This window comes from Euphorbia lathyris, chromosome 6, assembly GCF_963576675.1.
Source record: "Euphorbia lathyris chromosome 6, ddEupLath1.1, whole genome shotgun sequence".
In the NCBI taxonomy this organism is placed as follows: Eukaryota; Viridiplantae; Streptophyta; class Magnoliopsida; order Malpighiales; family Euphorbiaceae; genus Euphorbia; species Euphorbia lathyris.
The window spans coordinates 51,478,918-51,498,404 of record NC_088915.1 but is presented as its reverse complement, the minus strand read 5'-3'; the positions used below and the strand labels follow the sequence as shown (position 1 = coordinate 51,498,404).

Genomic DNA, 19,487 nt, shown 5'->3' with positions numbered 1-19,487 from the left:
TATATATATATATATATATATATATATATATATATATATATTATTTATATTTAATAAAAATATTGAATTATTATGATATTATATTTTACATATATCATTTTCAATTAGTATTTAAAATAAAATAAACTAAAATTCTTGGTGAGATCTCATCCCTGCAATGTTGGGAAGGAGTTTAATATTTTTTATTCAGAAACGGCCGGTCCCGTTTAGAAACGTTATATCTATCTATCAAAACATGAAAAATTTGGGAAGGCATTATGATTTTCTCAACTAATGGTATTATTGACAATTATCAGAACAAACATAGAAAAAAAAAAGAATAAATTACAAAATCGAATTAATTCATGGAAAAACACACAATATTGCATACACTAAGCTGCATCCTGACATGAAGAATGCAAACTCAACTAACCACTTTAAAATGTTAAATCTCTCTTTCTCTCAACACCAACTATTTCAGAAGCATCTCCATTCTCCATTTGCTCCCATTTCCTGCAACCAGTTTTCATATGTTTGGCATTAGAAACAATATTTACTGATGCATTCATATCTTCATACAAAATCAAACTCACCTTATTTTAGCTTATCAAACTTGTTCATATGCACATCAAAGTTTCAGATAAAAACAAAATTAAATAATATCATAGGATATACCAAAAAGCTACAACCCTAGGTTTCTATTTCCCTCTACTTTAACCTGATTTCATCCTCATCTTCAGCTAATAATAGTAGAAAATGGCACACCATTTGTCAAACAACTGCTAAGTTAACAGTTTTTGTTAAATTTAACAGTTCTGTGCAAAATTTATGGATCGGATTTCTGTTCCCAATGGGTTGAGATTTCCAAGGGACAAATGTTGCCAAATAAAAAGACTAAGACTTTGGATAGATCAGGGAGGAAATGTAATAGTGCTTTAAGACTAATAGAAAATGAGTCACTATTTGAAAAAACAAGTCCATAATTGCTTTTCCCAGGTTAGAAATTTTCCATTGAATATTGGAAGCCTTAACCTGAGAGTTACCATGTCCCAAATCTTAGGCAACTGCTTAGTTTTTGGTTGCTCGGAGTAAGATGAATTTATCCACAAGAGCAAAAGGCAAATATAATAAAATCACATCACGTCACCAGTTATAAGCAAACTTCTTGCTTGCTTGCAATATAAACATGCATATAATCCAGCTGAATCCACAAGACGCTATTCTTAATCTATGGATGAACTCATATCAGTTTCATAATTCATCTTCAGAAACTTTATTTGTAGGGACTACAAACCTCAGATCATGTTTCAGCTTGGCACAACAATATATATGTTAACGGAGAATTTTTTAATACTTCTGATTAATACATTCAACTAATTAAATTAAAAAAGGATGCATACCATAAAAAAAAAAAAAAGGCGGCCCGGTCGCATTACGCGTCCCCGCTGAGCGAGGGTCCGGGGAGGGGTCCCACCACAAGGGTGTATTGGGGGCAAGCCTTTAAATTGGCAAGAGGCCGCTCCTAAGACTCGAACCCGTGACCTCAGGTCACACGGCAACAACGTTTTACCGTTGCGCCAAGGCTCGCCCTCTAAAAAAGGATGCATACCATCTCATTAAAAAATAATTTGATGTTAAAAATAAAAATATACAAATCACACCAATTAATTAGTAAAGTGTATTGCTCCAGGTTTATAATCGAATTTCTCTATTAAACATGCATTTGACATAACCAACAAATTCCTATATTTTAGTGAAAAATTCTACTATATTCCCAATACACTGTTTAGTTTAATTTCTGAATTGTCATCTGATGGCCAATTCAAAATTTAAAAGAATGCTAGAAATTCTAGAATACACTGGCTACACCTTAAAAATGTCAAGGTCGAAAAGGTTTCCTTTGGAGGTTTTGGGTATCACTAAAAAATAATATTAGTCTTTTATACTAAGGGATTTTTAGGTATAATGAAAAAGTGTTATGTCTTATACTAAAGAGTATATGCTTTAGGAATATCACAGAACTAAGGGTGGTTGTTTACTCTATTTCTACCTCTTCTGCTTGTCTTTTCGTATTGAAAAGTAGAGTTTTAGATGTTTGTTTAGAAGTTGTTGTTTGTCTTTTCATATCGGAAAAATAACTTTTTACAAAAGCTTTGCTTTTCCAACAGCAACAGCAAACAGTTACAGGACTACATGTATATGTTTTTTTTTAACATCAATCAACGTCGAGAGTGTAATAAAATTTCTCCAACTCTAAGAATATCCTCTCAAAAATCTAAATGTCTCCTCTATGAATGCCCTCTCAAAAATCTCAATTGATTAATCCAGATAGTTGGGTAAATTGATTAATCCTTACTTTCTTGATTTCCCTTTAATTTCAAATCCATATATAAAACTTCACCAACTTTTCACTTTATTAACATAAAAATCTTCTATAAAGTATATAATATCGAAAGATGACCTTAAAATTGAAAACTTCAAAAGTTAAAGTTATTTAAAACTATATTTTCCATGTCTCACGTCTTCCATTCTCCAAATCACAATTTTAAAGTCATCTCTCTAAACAGTTACTTTCTCTCCCTTAACTAGACAACAACTAAATAGCCTCAAAATAAAAAATCAATAATCAGAATTGTTTAGAATAACATTTCTGCTCTATAATAGAAGATTACCAAATATTAGGGTGAACAAAAGCTAAACGACTTATAAAGTTTACAAAATTTCTATCTAATTTTAAAGTTCATGTACACTAAAAATAGTAAGACCAAAGCTGATGTCAAAGATGTAATTTATCACAGATAGCCTCCAGACAACCATTTTTAGTTTAACGACTAGAAGAAAGAAAATGAGGCAGAAGAATGTCCCATCAAATGAAAAGGTGAGATTGTTTGCACTCAAAAGTTTCCTACATCATCTTTTATACAACAGAAAGACTAGATTTTCTATCATGTCTTCCACGTTACCATGTAGTCAGTTCCCCTTTTCATGTCTTCTAAAGTTTTATCTTTTCCATCTTCCACCCATGACAATATCTTACTTACATTTCTCTCATGCTTCCCAAGCTATATAGTACCAAGAGATCATTAACACTTAAAGTGAGATATCCCACAAGGATAAAAATAAGGAATATAGAAAGGAATTGCGTTTTGTGAGACTATATATTCGTGGAAGTGTTGAAATTGAGAGTGAGAGCTACAAAATAATCCTAATAATTTTATTGAGAGCTACAAACTAGTAGAATTTTTATATCTTTAATATCGTAGGACATGATGTAGCAGTTCATTCATTGTTCAAAGTGGGAGTTACTGTAGCAATTACGGCAAGATTTTAGGTAAAATTCAATGAGAACAATTTCTCCTCTAGAAGTAGAAGTTAAAGTCCTGGCGGATCCTGAAATTTTAAAGCTCTATAGAAACGAAGTAGTAAATAAAAACCCTAATAAATAAATATAAGTAAAAATTAGTTAAAAATGATATTTTTTTGTTATACTTAACAATGAATCTAATTAAAGCATCTAACTTCATATAAAAAAATTATTTAAGTACCCAATTGCTCATATAAAATATTATTTACTAGCATTTCTATATGCAGAATCACTATTAATAGATCTATGTCAATATACTAACATTTTTCTCTCAATACATAAATTGCTAATCCATTCAATGTTTCTTGTAACATTGATCATCTCAAATAGTTTTTCAATAATTTCAACTTTGAAAAAAATATTTCATCAGATACAACGGTCACAAACATAATTACGAGAATTCGAAAAGCAATTGAAATATTTGGATAACAACCCGTCGCTTTGATAAACTAAAGAATTTCAAACGAGGACATCAACACATTTGGCAAAGTAATTTGCAACACTTTTATTTCTAAAAATCATCATCTGAATCATGTAAAAAATTATTATAAGAAAATGTAATTATAAAATTGTGTTGTGAATGTTTAGGTCTAGGGATTATAATTATTATTGTTGCATCTTTTAAAATTTCAATTTTTGTGATTTTTTTATAAAAAAAAGTTATTTTTGGTCCTTCCCTCCATTATGCCCTGGATATGTGTCACGATTTGTTTAGGTCTAAGATTATTTATGTAACCATTGCATCTTTGATATTTAATTTCTATATTGTTTTTAGGAAAAATGACCTTTTTGGGTCTTTTCCTCACTTGGATCCTGGGCATACCCCTCCTACCCATGTTCACGGGACAGCGCTGGTTAAGGTTATCTTAAGAAAATATAATTGTCTGGCTGTAGTCACTAAAGACTTGAGGAGTTCATACATGGAATGATACGGACAAGAATGCTACAGCAACTCTTCATCGCACTAGGAGATAAAATATTTTAAGCATGGAGGAAAAGAAACAGAAAAAGAGATTTGAGACTATCTCAAAACACTGTATAAAGGTCACTCCACAGCAAAAAAATTCTAATGAAAAAGTTGTAAGTGTATGACTTAATCTAGTTCAAGAGAGCGTGGTAAGATACTACTTCAAAATCTACCAAATTCTACGATCCAGTTGTTAATTCTAAAGAAAATTGGGGCAAAAGCATAGAAGACAAACAAAAGAATTTCTCAAAAAGGGGGAAGTTATAGCAATGACAAGAGAAAGTTTAATGGACTATGATGCAAGTAGGAGCCACGATCATAATAGGAGTAAGGGTACATTCTATGCTTACTTTGTTTTTGACAAAAGTAAGCTAGGGTTAAGAGAGAAGTTCTATGGTGGACCGGGTGCAATGGATCCTACCAATGAAAAAAGAGAATCATGCTACCTCATTGGGAGATGATTGGTGTAAGGAAAGAAAGTACATAATTATCACGTTTCTATTGGTAAGGTCCAATGGACCGGGACCATAATAGAATTTCTCGGGTTAAGATGTTTTAAATGTCACTATTGTGACAAGAAATGTCACTTGAAAAAGGATTGTTGAAATTTAAGGAATTCTAATAGTCAAGAAAATATAATAAATATTTTTACGAAGATAATGGAGGAGTATAAATGTTTCTTTTACAGTAAGAAAGGAAGAAAGCATTAAATTTTTAAGTTGGAATTGTTGATGAAAAAGTATACATTAAGAAGTTAAATTTATGTGCCACCCTTTAACTGTTTTGTTGACAAATTGAAAAGGGGCACCGCACATCAAATTAATGAACTGGTGTTTCTCTAAAAAAGTGGACTGGTTTCTTCACATTAAGGTTGTGAAAGTTTGTCCACTGGAATTGTTTGCATGATAAAAAGAAAAAAAAAAACACAATCTTAACAAAGAGAGATTCAAAGATATCTCACAAGAATAAAAAGCAAGGCCGGTAAAAAGATACTGGAAATTGAGAGGGTATGTGTTTGTAAAAATGTTAAAAAATTTGGAAGTATAAGCTAGAAAAAAAATAGAGTTTAATATTTTTAGTTTACTTTTAAGAAAATATTTATAGTAGAGAGTTTTTAAGGTAGTATTTTTAGTTTAATTTTAAGAAAATATTTATATCAGCAGTTATAAATATCATTATAGGTTTTTTTGATTGATATTTGATATTACTGACTTATAATTTAACCAAAATTAGGAACTTTATAATATATTAGAAAGAGGGTAGAGGAAACAGTGGTTATAACTCTTTATTGAATAGAAAAAAATTAAATAACATATAATATATTATTAAAATATGATAATTAAATAATATGTTGAGTAAAAATTTGGACTAATAAATTAAGAATAATGTATTACGTGCTCCTTAAATTTAGAATTATATGGTAACAAAACTTATATATGTACACCCCAGCTCACTTTGAGTTTTGTTCTCATGAATAACATAATCATAAAGTATATATTTGAGGGGTAAATTACATCTATAGCCATTTAACTTTGTTTTTAACATGCTAATTTAAAAGAAAACTACTTCAAAATCAGGCATAAAAATCACTTTGTCACTTACTAATATAAACAATTCTTATAAAAGAAACTACTTCAAAATCAAGCATAAAAATCACTTTGTCACTTACTAATATAAACAATTCTTATAAAAGAAAACTACTTGAAAAATACAAGAATTAAAGTTGTTCAAAAACACATTTCACCACATTTTCTATTTTCTAATCACCATTTTCAAAATTATCTCTCTATACAGTTACTTTCTCTTTTCTAATCAAACAACATCTAAATGACTTCAAAACTAAATTTTTTTGAAGAATTAGACTATGTTTGGCAAATAGAATTTGAAGTTTAGCAGTTAGCTTATTACTTTAGTAGTTAAATAATTACCTTTTTTACTAGCTAATTTGACTATTTGATTTGGTCAGCTGTTTGTGTAAACATATTTGGTAAAACTTAGTTGATTGTTAATAGTTGGCAACTACAGTAACTAATAATGACATTATTGTTTATGAGTATTATTTTTTTCTCTAATAATTCATATTTAAATGATGAATTGTTAAATGACAAATATAACATTGTGCAATAAAATTTATGTTTATTAATAGCATTACAAACAATTTCCTTGCTATAAATAAGTGTTACTATGTTATATTCTTAATCACCTCAAAGAAAAAGAAAAATGTTATGTACCCATTCTAGCTCGGGTCTTTATTCATACAAAAATATATATTAAAAGATAAAAATAATATTCTTAAACCTTTTTTAAGCATAAGAATTGAAGAAAAAATAGAAAACATAGTCTTGTGTGGCAAAGAGAGATTTGAGGTAGGTTTATTCCATTTTTAAAGTTTTTTACTAATCAAACTTCTAATAGTAGTGTTTGGTGGAAAGATATTTGAAAGAGCTTATTAAGTTCAAATTTTTAATTTTGAAAAAATTAGTTTTATGAGATTTTTCAATTAGCTTATTGCAATATCTATTTTAATGGATCTTTTTTTATCCTTAATTAATTACTATACTTTACTTAAATAAATGTTATTTTATTCCTTTACTAAAAGTAAACTAATAGCATAATAAACAAGTTGAATTAGCTGGATTTTAATGGTAAAAATTAATTAATAAATCTAAATTTACTATCATGTTTTCTAAAATCATATTTTTATTTAAAATTATATAGATTAAAATTAACAATTAGACTATGAATATTATTGAAAACTTTGAGAAAAATAAAAAAAGTATTAGATTTTTATTTTAGTAAAATGTTAAATTATAAATTAATATATATTACAAAATAGATTATACAATATTCAAGATACTATTAACAATCCAAGCCTAAATTTTCCAAAATCTCCTCCTGATAATTAGTCTTGTTCATTAAACTTATTCTTTTTACTTTAACAATTATAAGATATTAGTAATGTGGGTTCAACATATGAGTACTAATAAAATGACAAAAGTCTATAATTACATTACTACTACTAGTTTGATGAGTAAACACACTAACATGTAGTTTAAAACATTTATTTTACTTGTATGAATAGTCACATGTTACTATTTTTTTTTAATTTTTTTTTATGCAGGCCTAATACATTCCCACCCGTACAAGCTGTCCAAAAACTGCAACCGACCCATGAACTTCAAAACGTTACAATTAACTCCGTCAAGTTGCTTATTTGGAACAAATAACTCATCAAATTGCTTATTTGAAACAAATAACGCCTAAACCCTCAAAAAAAACATTCAATATAATATTACATCAGAAATAAAAGATTTCTAAAATATTGATTGCTACATCTAACAAATCTACTGATACATTAACAAAAGGGCAAAAAAAAAAAACTCTCAAAATCACGAATAACATATTTGATGGGTTATTTTTTCCAAATAAGCAAATTAAGGAGGTTAGTTGTATTACTTTGAAGTTCAAGGATAAGTTGCAGTTTTTTGACAACTTGAGGGGCTGGGGATATATTAGGCATTTATATATTAGTAAAAATCTAAAAATAATTTCATTGTTTAAATATATTTTTATGTATTAATAAAGACCTAAGTTAGCATGTGTATCTGACGTTTTTTTAGAAGATGATTAAGAACATGAATAATTAAAAATAGAAAATAATTGTCATAAAATACTAATGTCTATTTTATTCAAACAGCGATTAGCAATCGACTAAGTTTTACCAAACAAATTTATACAAACAACTCGTCAAATTAGTTAAACAAAAAGGTAATCAGCTACGGCTAAACTTTATTTGGTAAACAGGATCAATGTCTTTTAATATAAATGTTTATTTCTTTGACAGATAATGAAGTAATTAGGGATAGAATAATCTTTTAATATAAATGTTTCAATACTCTATTTGAAAAAGCTCATTTGATCAACTTTTTTCCAAATTAATAGTTGAGCCAAATTCGCTTTTTCACACCGTTTTTCATCAGATACCACTAGTCGAATTTTGACTAATTTAACCTTTAAAAGTGGCTTAAGCCTCTAATTTTATACTAATAAAAAGGAATTGACTCATCCGTTATACAATAGAGGATTACTTATTATTGTTATTGAAGTGGTTAGATTACCATTATTTTTATGGTTCTGATATACGTAGCCCTATATAAGCATTTAATGCAAGAATCATATTCTTTTATATTTTCAATATCTATATTCAATATGCATTAACTTTTAAATACAACAAAACCTATCAATATCAATATATTAAATATTTAATATCCTTACAACTCATTTTACACTTACCAAAAAAGTTTGGATTCAGACCTAAAACTACACTTAGATATTATATACTTGTGTAAAGATAATTTATATATATATATATATATATATAAATTCATATAACTTGAATTGTCATAATAATTTATATAACTTGATAGTATAATAATAGCTATAGTTATCTATATATCAATTCAATTAATATAAAAAACACCAAAAAGTAATATGTATATTCTGATTGATTTTAGAATAAAAAAAATTAACTCCTTTAATTGTCATTGCAACTATATATAATATATACATTTAATTGTAGTTTTAGGTTAGAATCCAAACTTTTTTGCAAGTGTAAAATAAGCTGTAAGAATATTAAATACTTAATACATTAATATTAATAAATTTTGTTGTATTCAAGAGTTCAAATGGATATTAAATATAAATATTAGAAATATAAAAGAATATACTTTTAACACAAAGCTTATATACAGTCCTAATATCAAAACCTTTATTTAAGAATAAAATTGACTGAGTTTTATATATGTGGCTGAAATTCCATGGCTAAGGACAAAATTGAGTGCTATGATTTCTGTTGTTATTACAGTCCACAGGGTTATCTCTTCTCTTTGATTAGAACTAGCTCCATTCCCAAGGATTGTGTAATTATTAAGGCTAAGGTAGAGGCATTTGTCTCTTTCTTCGAGAGTCAATCCGGTTTCCATGCATAAAGTGTTGGGAGATTGAACTTGAAAGACATATTTCTTCCAGATATCACCCATGTTTCTCTATTAATATCTTTTTAGAAAGATTTCAATATGAATTGAGATCATGTATATATTTGAACTTATTATAAAATTATAACACTATTTTATATATATATAATATATATATATATAACAATATTTTAAAGTTTTCATATTTTCTATAGTTAATCAACAAGTAAGAAAAGATATAGTTAATTTGGTTTTCTTTTTACTACTGAGAATAACTACTAAAAAACATGACCAAATCCTTCTCATTAGGCTACTTAAGCTAGCCTAGTAGTAGTCTAGCTGTAACCAAAACCAACTGTATAAATAGCTCAATTTCAAATAGTACTAATAAATTGCAAAATAAGTCATTGTTAACACATCTAAAAGCTTCATTAGTTTCAAGAATAAATTATCAGCAATGACATTCATTTTCCTTTCCACTATTTGTGCATATAAACCGTTGGAAGTTAGGAAGCACGTGCACGGAAAGACTTCTCAGGACTCAACAATTTGAAGCATTTTTAGTTTGTTCTTTCTCATAATCTCAAATTAACAAATTCAATCTTAAAAAAGCTTTTCCAGAACCGACATAGCGCCGATGTATTGTCATGTGGCCCGGTTCTACAGGCAAAAAGAATTGGGATTCTAAAGCTATTAAGGTTGCAAGTTATAAAGGTTTCATCTTTATCAATACATGGTTGGATGAGTCACATACTAACACCTGTCTACAATTACAAATGTTAGGGAGAAGGGAACCAATAAGAAAGCAAACAAACAAACAAGAAGACAACTTGCCGATTCCTATTCACTGCAATCCATGCAAGAATCATATAAAACGCAAATATAATACATAACACCCAATGACTATCATAGTTTATGATTACCAAGAAATAGTTTTGTTTTCTTTTCCTTAAAAACTTCACAAAGACCCATAAAGCTCAAGAGAGGGAAAGCAAAAAAATCCATCAGAAAGAACGAAAGGAAAACAAATAAACAATCATAAGAATGGAGGACTTAAATGGTAGGAACAAAATAGCAGAGGTTGAGTAGTTTAGTCTTACCAGGAAGAAGATGGTCAAAGAAGAATGAGCAGTCCCAGGCAGTGATCAGTTTTTCCCTTTGCCTTTATGGTCGGACTGCCTGCTTCCATCGCCGTAGAGATGCAACCCAGGTGGGAATTGATGGTGGTGGTGATGATTCTCCATGGGAGGTGGCTGTGGTGCAGCAGTAGCACCAATAAAGAAAGGTACATTTGATGAGCCGTCAATGGGAGAAGAGGAAAACCTCTGTAGATGAGGCATAAAAGACGGTGATGATGAATTGGACTGAAGGGTCCCCCTATTGAAACCAGCAAGGCCTGAAGAAATGGTGAAGTTTAAATTATAGTCCCCACCGTGTCCCTGTTGTGTTGTGGTGGCCACTGGGATCAAATGATCGGAAAGGAAAGGAAAATGCTGCAATTGCTCCTGGTGATTCTCCCCGGAGAAACTGAATGGCGGGATTGACATTGTCATTGCCTGCGGGATGGAATTCCCCAACTGGATTTGACCTGGAAATCCCGACGAATGATGGGTTGCTCTCGACGAGGATGGTCCTAAAAGTCCTGTGCTGAAGTAATCCATTGGGATCAAAGGCCACTGCCTCGCCGAGGCTGCCTTGTTGTTAAACAAATTGGCTTCAGAACCAGGACTTGTAGCAGCAGCAGCAGCAGCACTGTTGTTGTTGTTGTTGTTGTTGTTACTTACACTACTAATCCCAGCGGTCAAAAGCTCAGTAAAGGTGGAATTTTGAGAAATGGGGTTCACATTCTGGTGATGCACAATGTGGGATTCAATCTCTTTTTCCTTCTCTTTAGCTGTCCTCTCCCTTGCTCTTTCACGAGCCTTAACACGGTTAACACGAACATCAGACCTTGAGAGAGATAATCCAGAGCCTTTACTTGTGTCTGAAGTGCTACTGCAAGCAGATTTAGACAGTGAAAAATGCTGAGTTTGGTTGAAGTTGGGATCTTCAAGCTCAACATCAGCTGAATCAAACCCTTGCTCAGTACCATCAGTTATTCTTTTCTCGTCGCTTAATTGTTTAGGAGTATCAGGGAAAGAACCATTGAGCGAAGGGAGCTCATTTATTGCATCTGCAGCTGCTTTAATTAACCATTCTACTGCTTTACTAGGCTGATCATACCCCAATCGATCTTGAAGATCGTAGAATTGTATGGCAGTTGTTACAGATAACCTCACCCTCCTGTCTCTTAGCCCTTTCGAGGTCCATACTTTGCTATGACGATCTTTCCCACCGGAAGCTCTTGAAACCCTAATTATACGAGACGAGTGGTGCCACCCGCGGAGGCGATTGGCACTGCCGGAATCGCCTCCTCCCACAACAATAGCACCAAGATTAGGCCTTTTCAGCTCGCCATCTTCTTCATCATCTTGGTATTGGTTTTCAAAGCCTCCTTTTTGACCTATCTTGCTTGTGTCATTTCTGCCATTACCAACTCTAGAGAACTTACAAGGTTGTGTCTGAATCTCCTCCTCCTCCATACCACTTTCATTCCTTTGTCCAAACAAGAAGTCAAACTTTTCAATCAGTCTTTTCTTAATCTTTTGTCCTTGATGTAAGGGAGATTCCGAAGAAGAAGAAGAAGAAGATATGAAACTGGTTTTGGGATTCTAGGTAGCTAGAGAGAGAAACGAAGAGGATAGAACAAGTGCAGCAGGTGGGGTTGCTGTGTCCTATGCATTGATGACGATAACACAGAGAGAGTACTTTGGCTGTGAAGTGATAAAGTGCCCTTTTTTTCCGATTCGAAATATCGCGGTCCAAGTCAGGATAGAGAGAGAAAAAAGAGAGAGAAAATTAGAACCCTTCTTACTTCTGAGCGCCTCTCTCGTTAAGCTTTTTGCAGTTTGCAGACATGGCTTTGAAAAGCAAAGCCTGCAATGGCAGCCTCAGCCCTGCAACACAAAAACCCCATTAAAGCCATAAAAATCGAAAAAGAAAAATCATTTACTTTAAATAAAGAGAGGAAAACAAAACCAAAATGGCTTAAATAGCCACACACATACACATATACATAGAGTTTCTCCTTTCACAGCCTGAGATCTGACTTAAAACGTACAATATCTTTTTATCCATCCATTAACAGCTTAAACCTAACCTAAAAGATGATTAGCTTTAACAAAAGAGTAACTTCATTTACATTTAAACATTTACACACAAAACATTTAAACACAAAATATCCACAGATTTAGGACAAAAACAAAAATAAACCATCTCAGATTAAGCTTTTTCTGCTTCAAATTTAAGCTCAAGAAGAAACAGTAATTGCCTACGGTTCGGTGATCTGATTCTGAGCTAAACCCTTTTCACCTCTTTATCTGGCATTTTATTGTATATTTTGTTTTTAAGCTTCTCTAACTATAAAAATGGCAAACACCACATCCGCCTCCATTACCACTACCTCCACCAATGAACAATAACAATAAATGACAAAAAAAATCCATTAATTAAAAACAGTGTTTCAATTTACCCAACAAGGATGAGGAATATAAGTAGAAAAGAAGGGAAAATAAAATAATAATAATAAATAATCAAATTTAGCTTACACTGAAACAATGTTGGGTACAGTTTACAGGTGTCAAACACTTGTAAGATTTTATTTTTTCCTCCCTTTTTTCCCTGCTTCTTTCCTTCTCTTACTTCTTTTTTTTTTTGGTTGTTTACCGTCTACAGATCTTTGCTTACAAACATCCACAAGTGACAGATCTGTGAACCTTTGTTGAAGAAGATAATTAATAAATTACCTTCTCGGATCAGTACTTGAACTGCAAAATCACAAATCAAATGGTAAAATAATTAAATTTAGAAACATATATAGCTAAAATTGTACCATAGAAAACACTAGTAGCTATCATCATTCTTGTTATTCTCATCTCTTTTTAGAATTTAGTTATAAGAAAACAGTTAATGTATGCTTTGTTTGCCCAGTTTATAGACAAAAAGAAGATAAGGAAGAAGAAAAACTTCCCAGATCAGCTACTGTAAAAGGAAATCAATGAACAAGATAGAGATGCATTAAATTGAAAGAAAAAAAAATTGCAAACAAATTACGCTCCAAAATTTTCATTGTAAATTTAGTTTAGTTTGCTCAGGAAGCAGTAGAAGAAGAAAAAAATCTTCATAGAAGGCAAAACTTTTATGTATTGTTGTTTGTTGAATTTAACTAACACTCACCGTTAAACATCCGCCACCATTAAAAGAGGTGGAAGAAATTTGTGAGTTAAAATTGATGCAAAACAAAAAGAACAAATTAGGGTTAAAAATGAAGAAGAAAATAGCAGACATATATGTATGAAATAAATGATGAAGAAGAAGAAGCGAGAAAAGAGTATAGGGGTTGAAGCTAAGCAAGTTCCTACCCGTTGGAGCATACCACTGGGCTTATCGGGAATGGACAGGAGGACAACAGTGCCGTTCCCCACCCTTTAATATATCTTTCTTTTTTATTCCCGTTTTACCCCTTTCTTTTCCACTTATTCGCTATTATTGCCATTCTATTTTCACTATGTAATTGTATTATACAATATCCAGCTGCTATTACTTTCTCGTACAATAATTCTATTTCCTTTGTTTTTATTCAATTGAATTTCTTTTCTTTCATTTATATCCTTTGATGGTTCATAATTTATATTTATCTACTTCTCTATGTACAAATTTATGTTTATAGTAATTAATTAATTATTGTAATTAGTAACCAACTTGGTTTTCTCTATTATCACCAACTTTATTCAATCCTCACTACCACTTGCATTCATATAATTAATACAATAAATTTATGTATAAAATATAAATCTTCTCATTTTACTCTAAGTTTAATACACCAGCTCTCTAAACTTGTCCATAAAAATAAATTGGTTCTCTGAATTTTATTAATGGATCAAAATCATTATCTATTAGGGTAATACGACGGGTATGAGAATACCCCTAGGGTACCCGGTATCCGTTACCCGCCATAACTCTTTTATATATTAAAAAATATAATTGTTTTTTATATATAAAATATGAGATTTGAACTCCATCCGTTTGTTCTTCAACCATTGAGTAGTACCACTAAACCACTTCATTCGTATTGATTAAGCTTCAATTTTTTCAATTTTTAGATGGATGATTTATTAAATTTATACTTTATTATATTTGTAATAATTTTTGTTTTATTTATTGATTTTTAACGGGTAAGGGTATATGCAGGTATATGTGAATTAAATGGAACGAGTATGACATGCAAACAGAGGATAGTGAGACGGGTATGTGTAATTAAAAAATAAACGGATAAGGGGGATTGTGATTGACACTACCTGTGGGTACCCTACCCGTTGCCATCCCTACCAGCTCCCAAAATTTGTTTATTTCTTATCACTAACTCCCCAAACTTGTCCATAAAAGTAGATTAGCTCTCTGAATTTTGCAAATGTCTCACCAACTCCCTAAACTTGCTCCAGCGTTTTAGAGGCCCTAGGCGGCTTTTATATTCTCTTTTTTCATATGTAAATTTATTATTATTTTCCAAGCAATAATTTCTAAATAGTTGAACAATTATATTATTAACAATAATTAATTATCATATATTAGTTTTGATGCAACAAACAAAATCAAATAATAATAAACTAAAGTTAAGAAGTTATTATTCTTCTCGCTTTTTTATGTGCAAAATCTCTAATTAAATCACTATAATCTAATTCAGCTAAAATTTTCTTCTCAATAGACAACATGGCCAAACCATTCAATCTCTCCTGTGACATAGTTGATCGAAGATAATTCTTTATTAACTTCAGCTTGGAGAAACTTCTTTCGGCAGTGGCTACTGTAACTGGTATAGTCAATATAATCATGTAAGCAACCCAAGTATTAGGAAAAGCAATATGCAAATTCTTGATGTACCCCAACACTTCAATTGGTTTGGTTAAGCTATCTGGTAATGATTTTCTCAACAATTGCAATTCTGAAAATAATTCAAGTCCATCAATATCTGAATCATCTCCATCTTTCAAAAAAATCTCAAGTGTAGAACAAGCATGCTTCATTCTCTCATCCTCCATAGCTTTCAACTTGCTCAAGTTAAATAAGAACCCAAAAACATCTTCGTATTTTTTGAATTGCTCAAATCTTGTATTTAGCAAAGAAAGAGCATTATCAATTATATTTAAAAAGTAATTGACTTGAAAAGATTCTTCAGCCACTTGGATTGGTTCGTCCCTAGTATTCTCATCAAAAAACTTTTTTTTAAGACGAACACAAGTTTCATGAAAAGTGGGTTCAACTCCCATTTCTAAAGCAATATTTTTAGCTTCACTTTTTGCAAGTTCAAATCCATTATTTCTGTACTCTTCAAAAAAAAGAATGAGACCTTGCAAGAGATTAATACATGCCTCAATATTCATATCCTTACTTTGGAGAATCTTGCTAACTTTATTCACTTTCTGTAGAATTTCGAACCAAATAACTATGCCAACAAGAAAATCAAAATTTTGAAGTTCATAATTTGCTAAAGAACTTGCATCACTTGTTGTAGTTGCATCAGCACCATGTTCTACTAAATGAAGTAACTCATCTCTTATATGAGGAGCTTGAAATCTTATTGCCTTTACACTAGCAACACGACTTTCCCAACGTGTATCCGATAATGACTTTAATGGAAGCCCTTTGCCATTCTGATCTTTCACGTAAGATTTAAGGACCTCCCATCGCTTTGTTGAACCAGAGAACAATTTATAAATCCTTTGTACCACTCCAAAAAATGATTTAGCTTGAACAGAACTCATGGCCATATCACAAAGTGCAAGATTAAGAGAATGACAACCACATGGAGAGTAAGATGCTCTAGGGTACTCTTTTAGAACCCTACTACTTACACCTTTGTATTGTCCCTTCATATTAGAACCATTGTCATAGCCTTGTCCTCGCATATCACTTAAATCAAGTTTCAGATTTCCAATAGCATCTTTAAGTTCAAGAAAAAGTGCATCCCCTGTTGTTTCAATAACTTTCAAAAATCCAATAAAAAACTCTTCTATTGTTATTGGAGTCGTGGAAACATTAACACATCTCAATATAACACTCATTTGTTCTTCGTGACCAATATCAGGAGTATAATCAAGAATAACAGAAAAGTACTTTCCCTCTTTAACAACAGAAAGAATTTTGCTCTTAACCTCACTCGCTAACAAAAGTATTAGCTCGTTTTGAATATTATGACTAAGATAATGGACACGACGAATCTCTTTTTTTCGAATACGCCTAAGGTGCTCTTCCATTATCGGATCAAAATCAGCAATCATTCGAATTATACTCAAGAAATTTCCACTATTATCATCATCAAGTTTCTCATTACTCCCACGAAATGCCAAATTACTACTAGAAAGAGTTTTTACAACACATATAATTCTTTTCAAAACTTCTCCCCAAAACTTTTTCTCTTTCTCGATGGCGTTTTGATTAGAAGAATCAATTGTCAATTTTTTCCTTAACCTGGTTTCTGCCTCCATCCAGTCTGTTATACTATTAAGATGATCAATGCTCTTTTCATGCTCATTAAGCCTAGAATGAATATTTTTCCAGTCACTATATCCAATGGTTCCTGTTGTTAAAGGACTTGACATTACTCTTTCTTTTTTGAACAACACACAACAAAAGCAAAACACCTTATCTTTCTTTTGGGAGTATACTAGCCATGATCTATCAAGTTTTTCTCCATTCCGCAGAGATTGAGTGTAGTGTTTATTACTAAAACTTCTATTTTGTTCATTTGTAGGATACACTTCATCTATAACTCTTATCGGCCCCTTGTCTACTAAAAAATCAATTTTTTTTGAGGCATATTAATCTCCCAATTTCCGGGATCAATTAAATCGTTTAAATTTTCTCCATTCACATCCATATTTTCATCCAAAGGTTCATCTGTAACTACATTCTTAAGATTATCAATTAAATCTTCATCGGTAATATTCACAGAATTCAAATTCTCATCATTAGCAACTATATTCTCAGGCAAAATTTCATCAACATGCGAAGGGTTTAAATTTTCGTCATCAATAGATATGTTATCGACCAAACTTTCATCAATTGTGGCATTCTCTACTAAATTTGGCAATATATTAATAGGTTTCACATACCTATTCATGGATCCCATTAGAGATTGAGTGAGTTTATCTTGTCTTTCTTTTTTCTTTCTCTTCGAACTTTCAGAATCAAATTTTCTTTTACCCGTCATTATATTAACAACACCTACAAAATAATGATAATTATGATAATCAAAACATGAAGTATCAATAGTAATTAGAAATTAAAGAATTAACAAAAAGGTTATCAAAGGAGAAACTAAATAATAAAAAAAAAATTACAGTAGTCATAATTTATTAATTTTATACCAAATCAAAACTAATAAAAAAGGCTTTACATATGACATGGTGTAAATAACAAAATTAAAGATTGTACATAATACATAATAAAGTTTAAGGTTGTTTTAAGTTTTTTTAAGTTTTATTAATGGAATAAAGTTTTGTTCTGGAAAAAAATTAATGGAATAAAGTTAAAATTTGGATACTTCTTTTCTCAATTTATTAAAGATTATTTTTACACCATTACACTAACCTATCAATATCAAATATCAAATCAAATGTAAGAAAGGAGTAGTTGATTTAGAGATAAAAATTAAAATCAATATAACCTTTTAAATATTTGGCACATTAAAGATTCATCATGTTTTTTTTGAACAAAGATTCATCATGTTAATACATTTAATTGAAGTTTTTTTAAATGCAATTTACAATTTAATAATTACTAATTTTTACATAGAAAAAGACAAAATAAAACTCTCACAACAAAGAAGCAGTACTTTGGAAAAAGTTGGATAGTGGCGTGTGGATTGATTGAGACTGACCTTAAGGGTTGGTTTTGAGTGAGGCTACGCCGCCGAAGAGAGAAAACTGTAATTTTCAATAACTATTGACAGAGCTGCAGAGAAAAAATAATAGCTTTTGGCAAAGGATTGATTGAGACTGAGTAGAGAGAGAAGAGAAATTTATTTTGAACCAATCACTTTACTCTGCTCCTATTAAATAGCAATTCTAAAGTAGTGGTTTTGTGATTGAATATAAATTGTTGTACTTGTATACGTAGGATATGATTTTATTTTTTATTAATATATAATATACAGGTAAAACTGATTAGTAATTTGGAGGCCCCACAAATTATGAGGCTCTAGGCACAGGCCTAGGTAGACTCCCCCAAAAACCGGCTCTGTGTGCATAACAGAGTTCTTTCCAACTTAATTGTCACATTAATATTTTAGTGATTTTTCTGCTTCAATCGGTTGAAATAACTTTATTGAAATAAAATTATGTCAATGTACCTTTTTGAATCCGACCTCGAACTTTGGGATGACCTTTAGTGCAATTTACCCCATTTTCTTCGTATATTTTATGGCTAACCTAAAATTTTCTATTAACTTATTTTTTTTTAAGCAAACGAAAAACCAAAAAAAAAAAGTTATCATAAACATACCAAATATTAATTGACCAATTTTTATATCTCATAACTTAATAATAAGTTTAGGGTTATACTTTAATTATGTACTGCAAGATAGTTTAATATACTCGTCTTCTATTAATAGTATCATTAGTTAGTTAGTAACTTTAATTTGAAAAAAAAAAAGTGATGGAAAGAGACAAGGAAGGTTGAGGCTTAGTAAAATAGCTAATTATAAATTATTCAAATTTACCTACTACCTAGAAAATATTCAAACACAAAAATTCAGTGATATTTCTATCACATTGTATTTTTTTTTTTGAATGGAAATATCATTAATCAAAGAATCAACGCATCATTACAAAGTAAAGGCCAAATGCAAGATGGGCTATCCCCGTGCAAGACAATAGGATCCTGAAACTCTCTAGCCCACCTAGCTAACTGGTGTGCCACTTGGTTCCCGTCCCTTCCCACATATTTGATCGCACAGCTCTGGAATACCTGTATTAGTTGTAGCACATCCAGGTACATAAAATGGAGGGAGGATTCAGGGATAGGGCCGCGATTGAGTGTTTCCACCACAAGCTTTGCATCAGACTCGATCCATATATCTTGTTCATTGTTGCGACGGGCTAACATA

At 30.9% G+C, this 19,487-nt stretch overlaps 1 protein-coding gene across 2 annotated transcripts; it reads right to left on the bottom strand.

Annotated features, from left to right (window-relative positions):
• Positions 1 to 243: 243 nt before the first annotated feature.
• Positions 244 to 13,859, bottom strand: LOC136232588 (transcription factor TCP2). Of its 2 annotated transcripts, none has more exons than XM_066021817.1 (4): positions 13,744 to 13,859; positions 12,931 to 13,149; positions 10,384 to 12,279; positions 244 to 492 (listed from the first exon to the last, which is right to left on the bottom strand). In XM_066021817.1, exon 3 carries the CDS (start codon positions 11,863 to 11,865, stop codon positions 10,429 to 10,431), a length of 1,437 nt encoding a protein of 478 aa, XP_065877889.1. In that variant the 5' UTR covers positions 11,866 to 12,279; positions 12,931 to 13,149; positions 13,744 to 13,859; the 3' UTR covers positions 244 to 492; positions 10,384 to 10,428. The 2 variants fall into 2 exon arrangements, with proteins under 2 accessions (XP_065877889.1, XP_065877890.1); XM_066021818.1 differs by lacking the exon at positions 13,744 to 13,859 and adding an exon at positions 13,559 to 13,706.
• Positions 13,860 to 19,487: the final 5,628 nt, after the last annotated feature.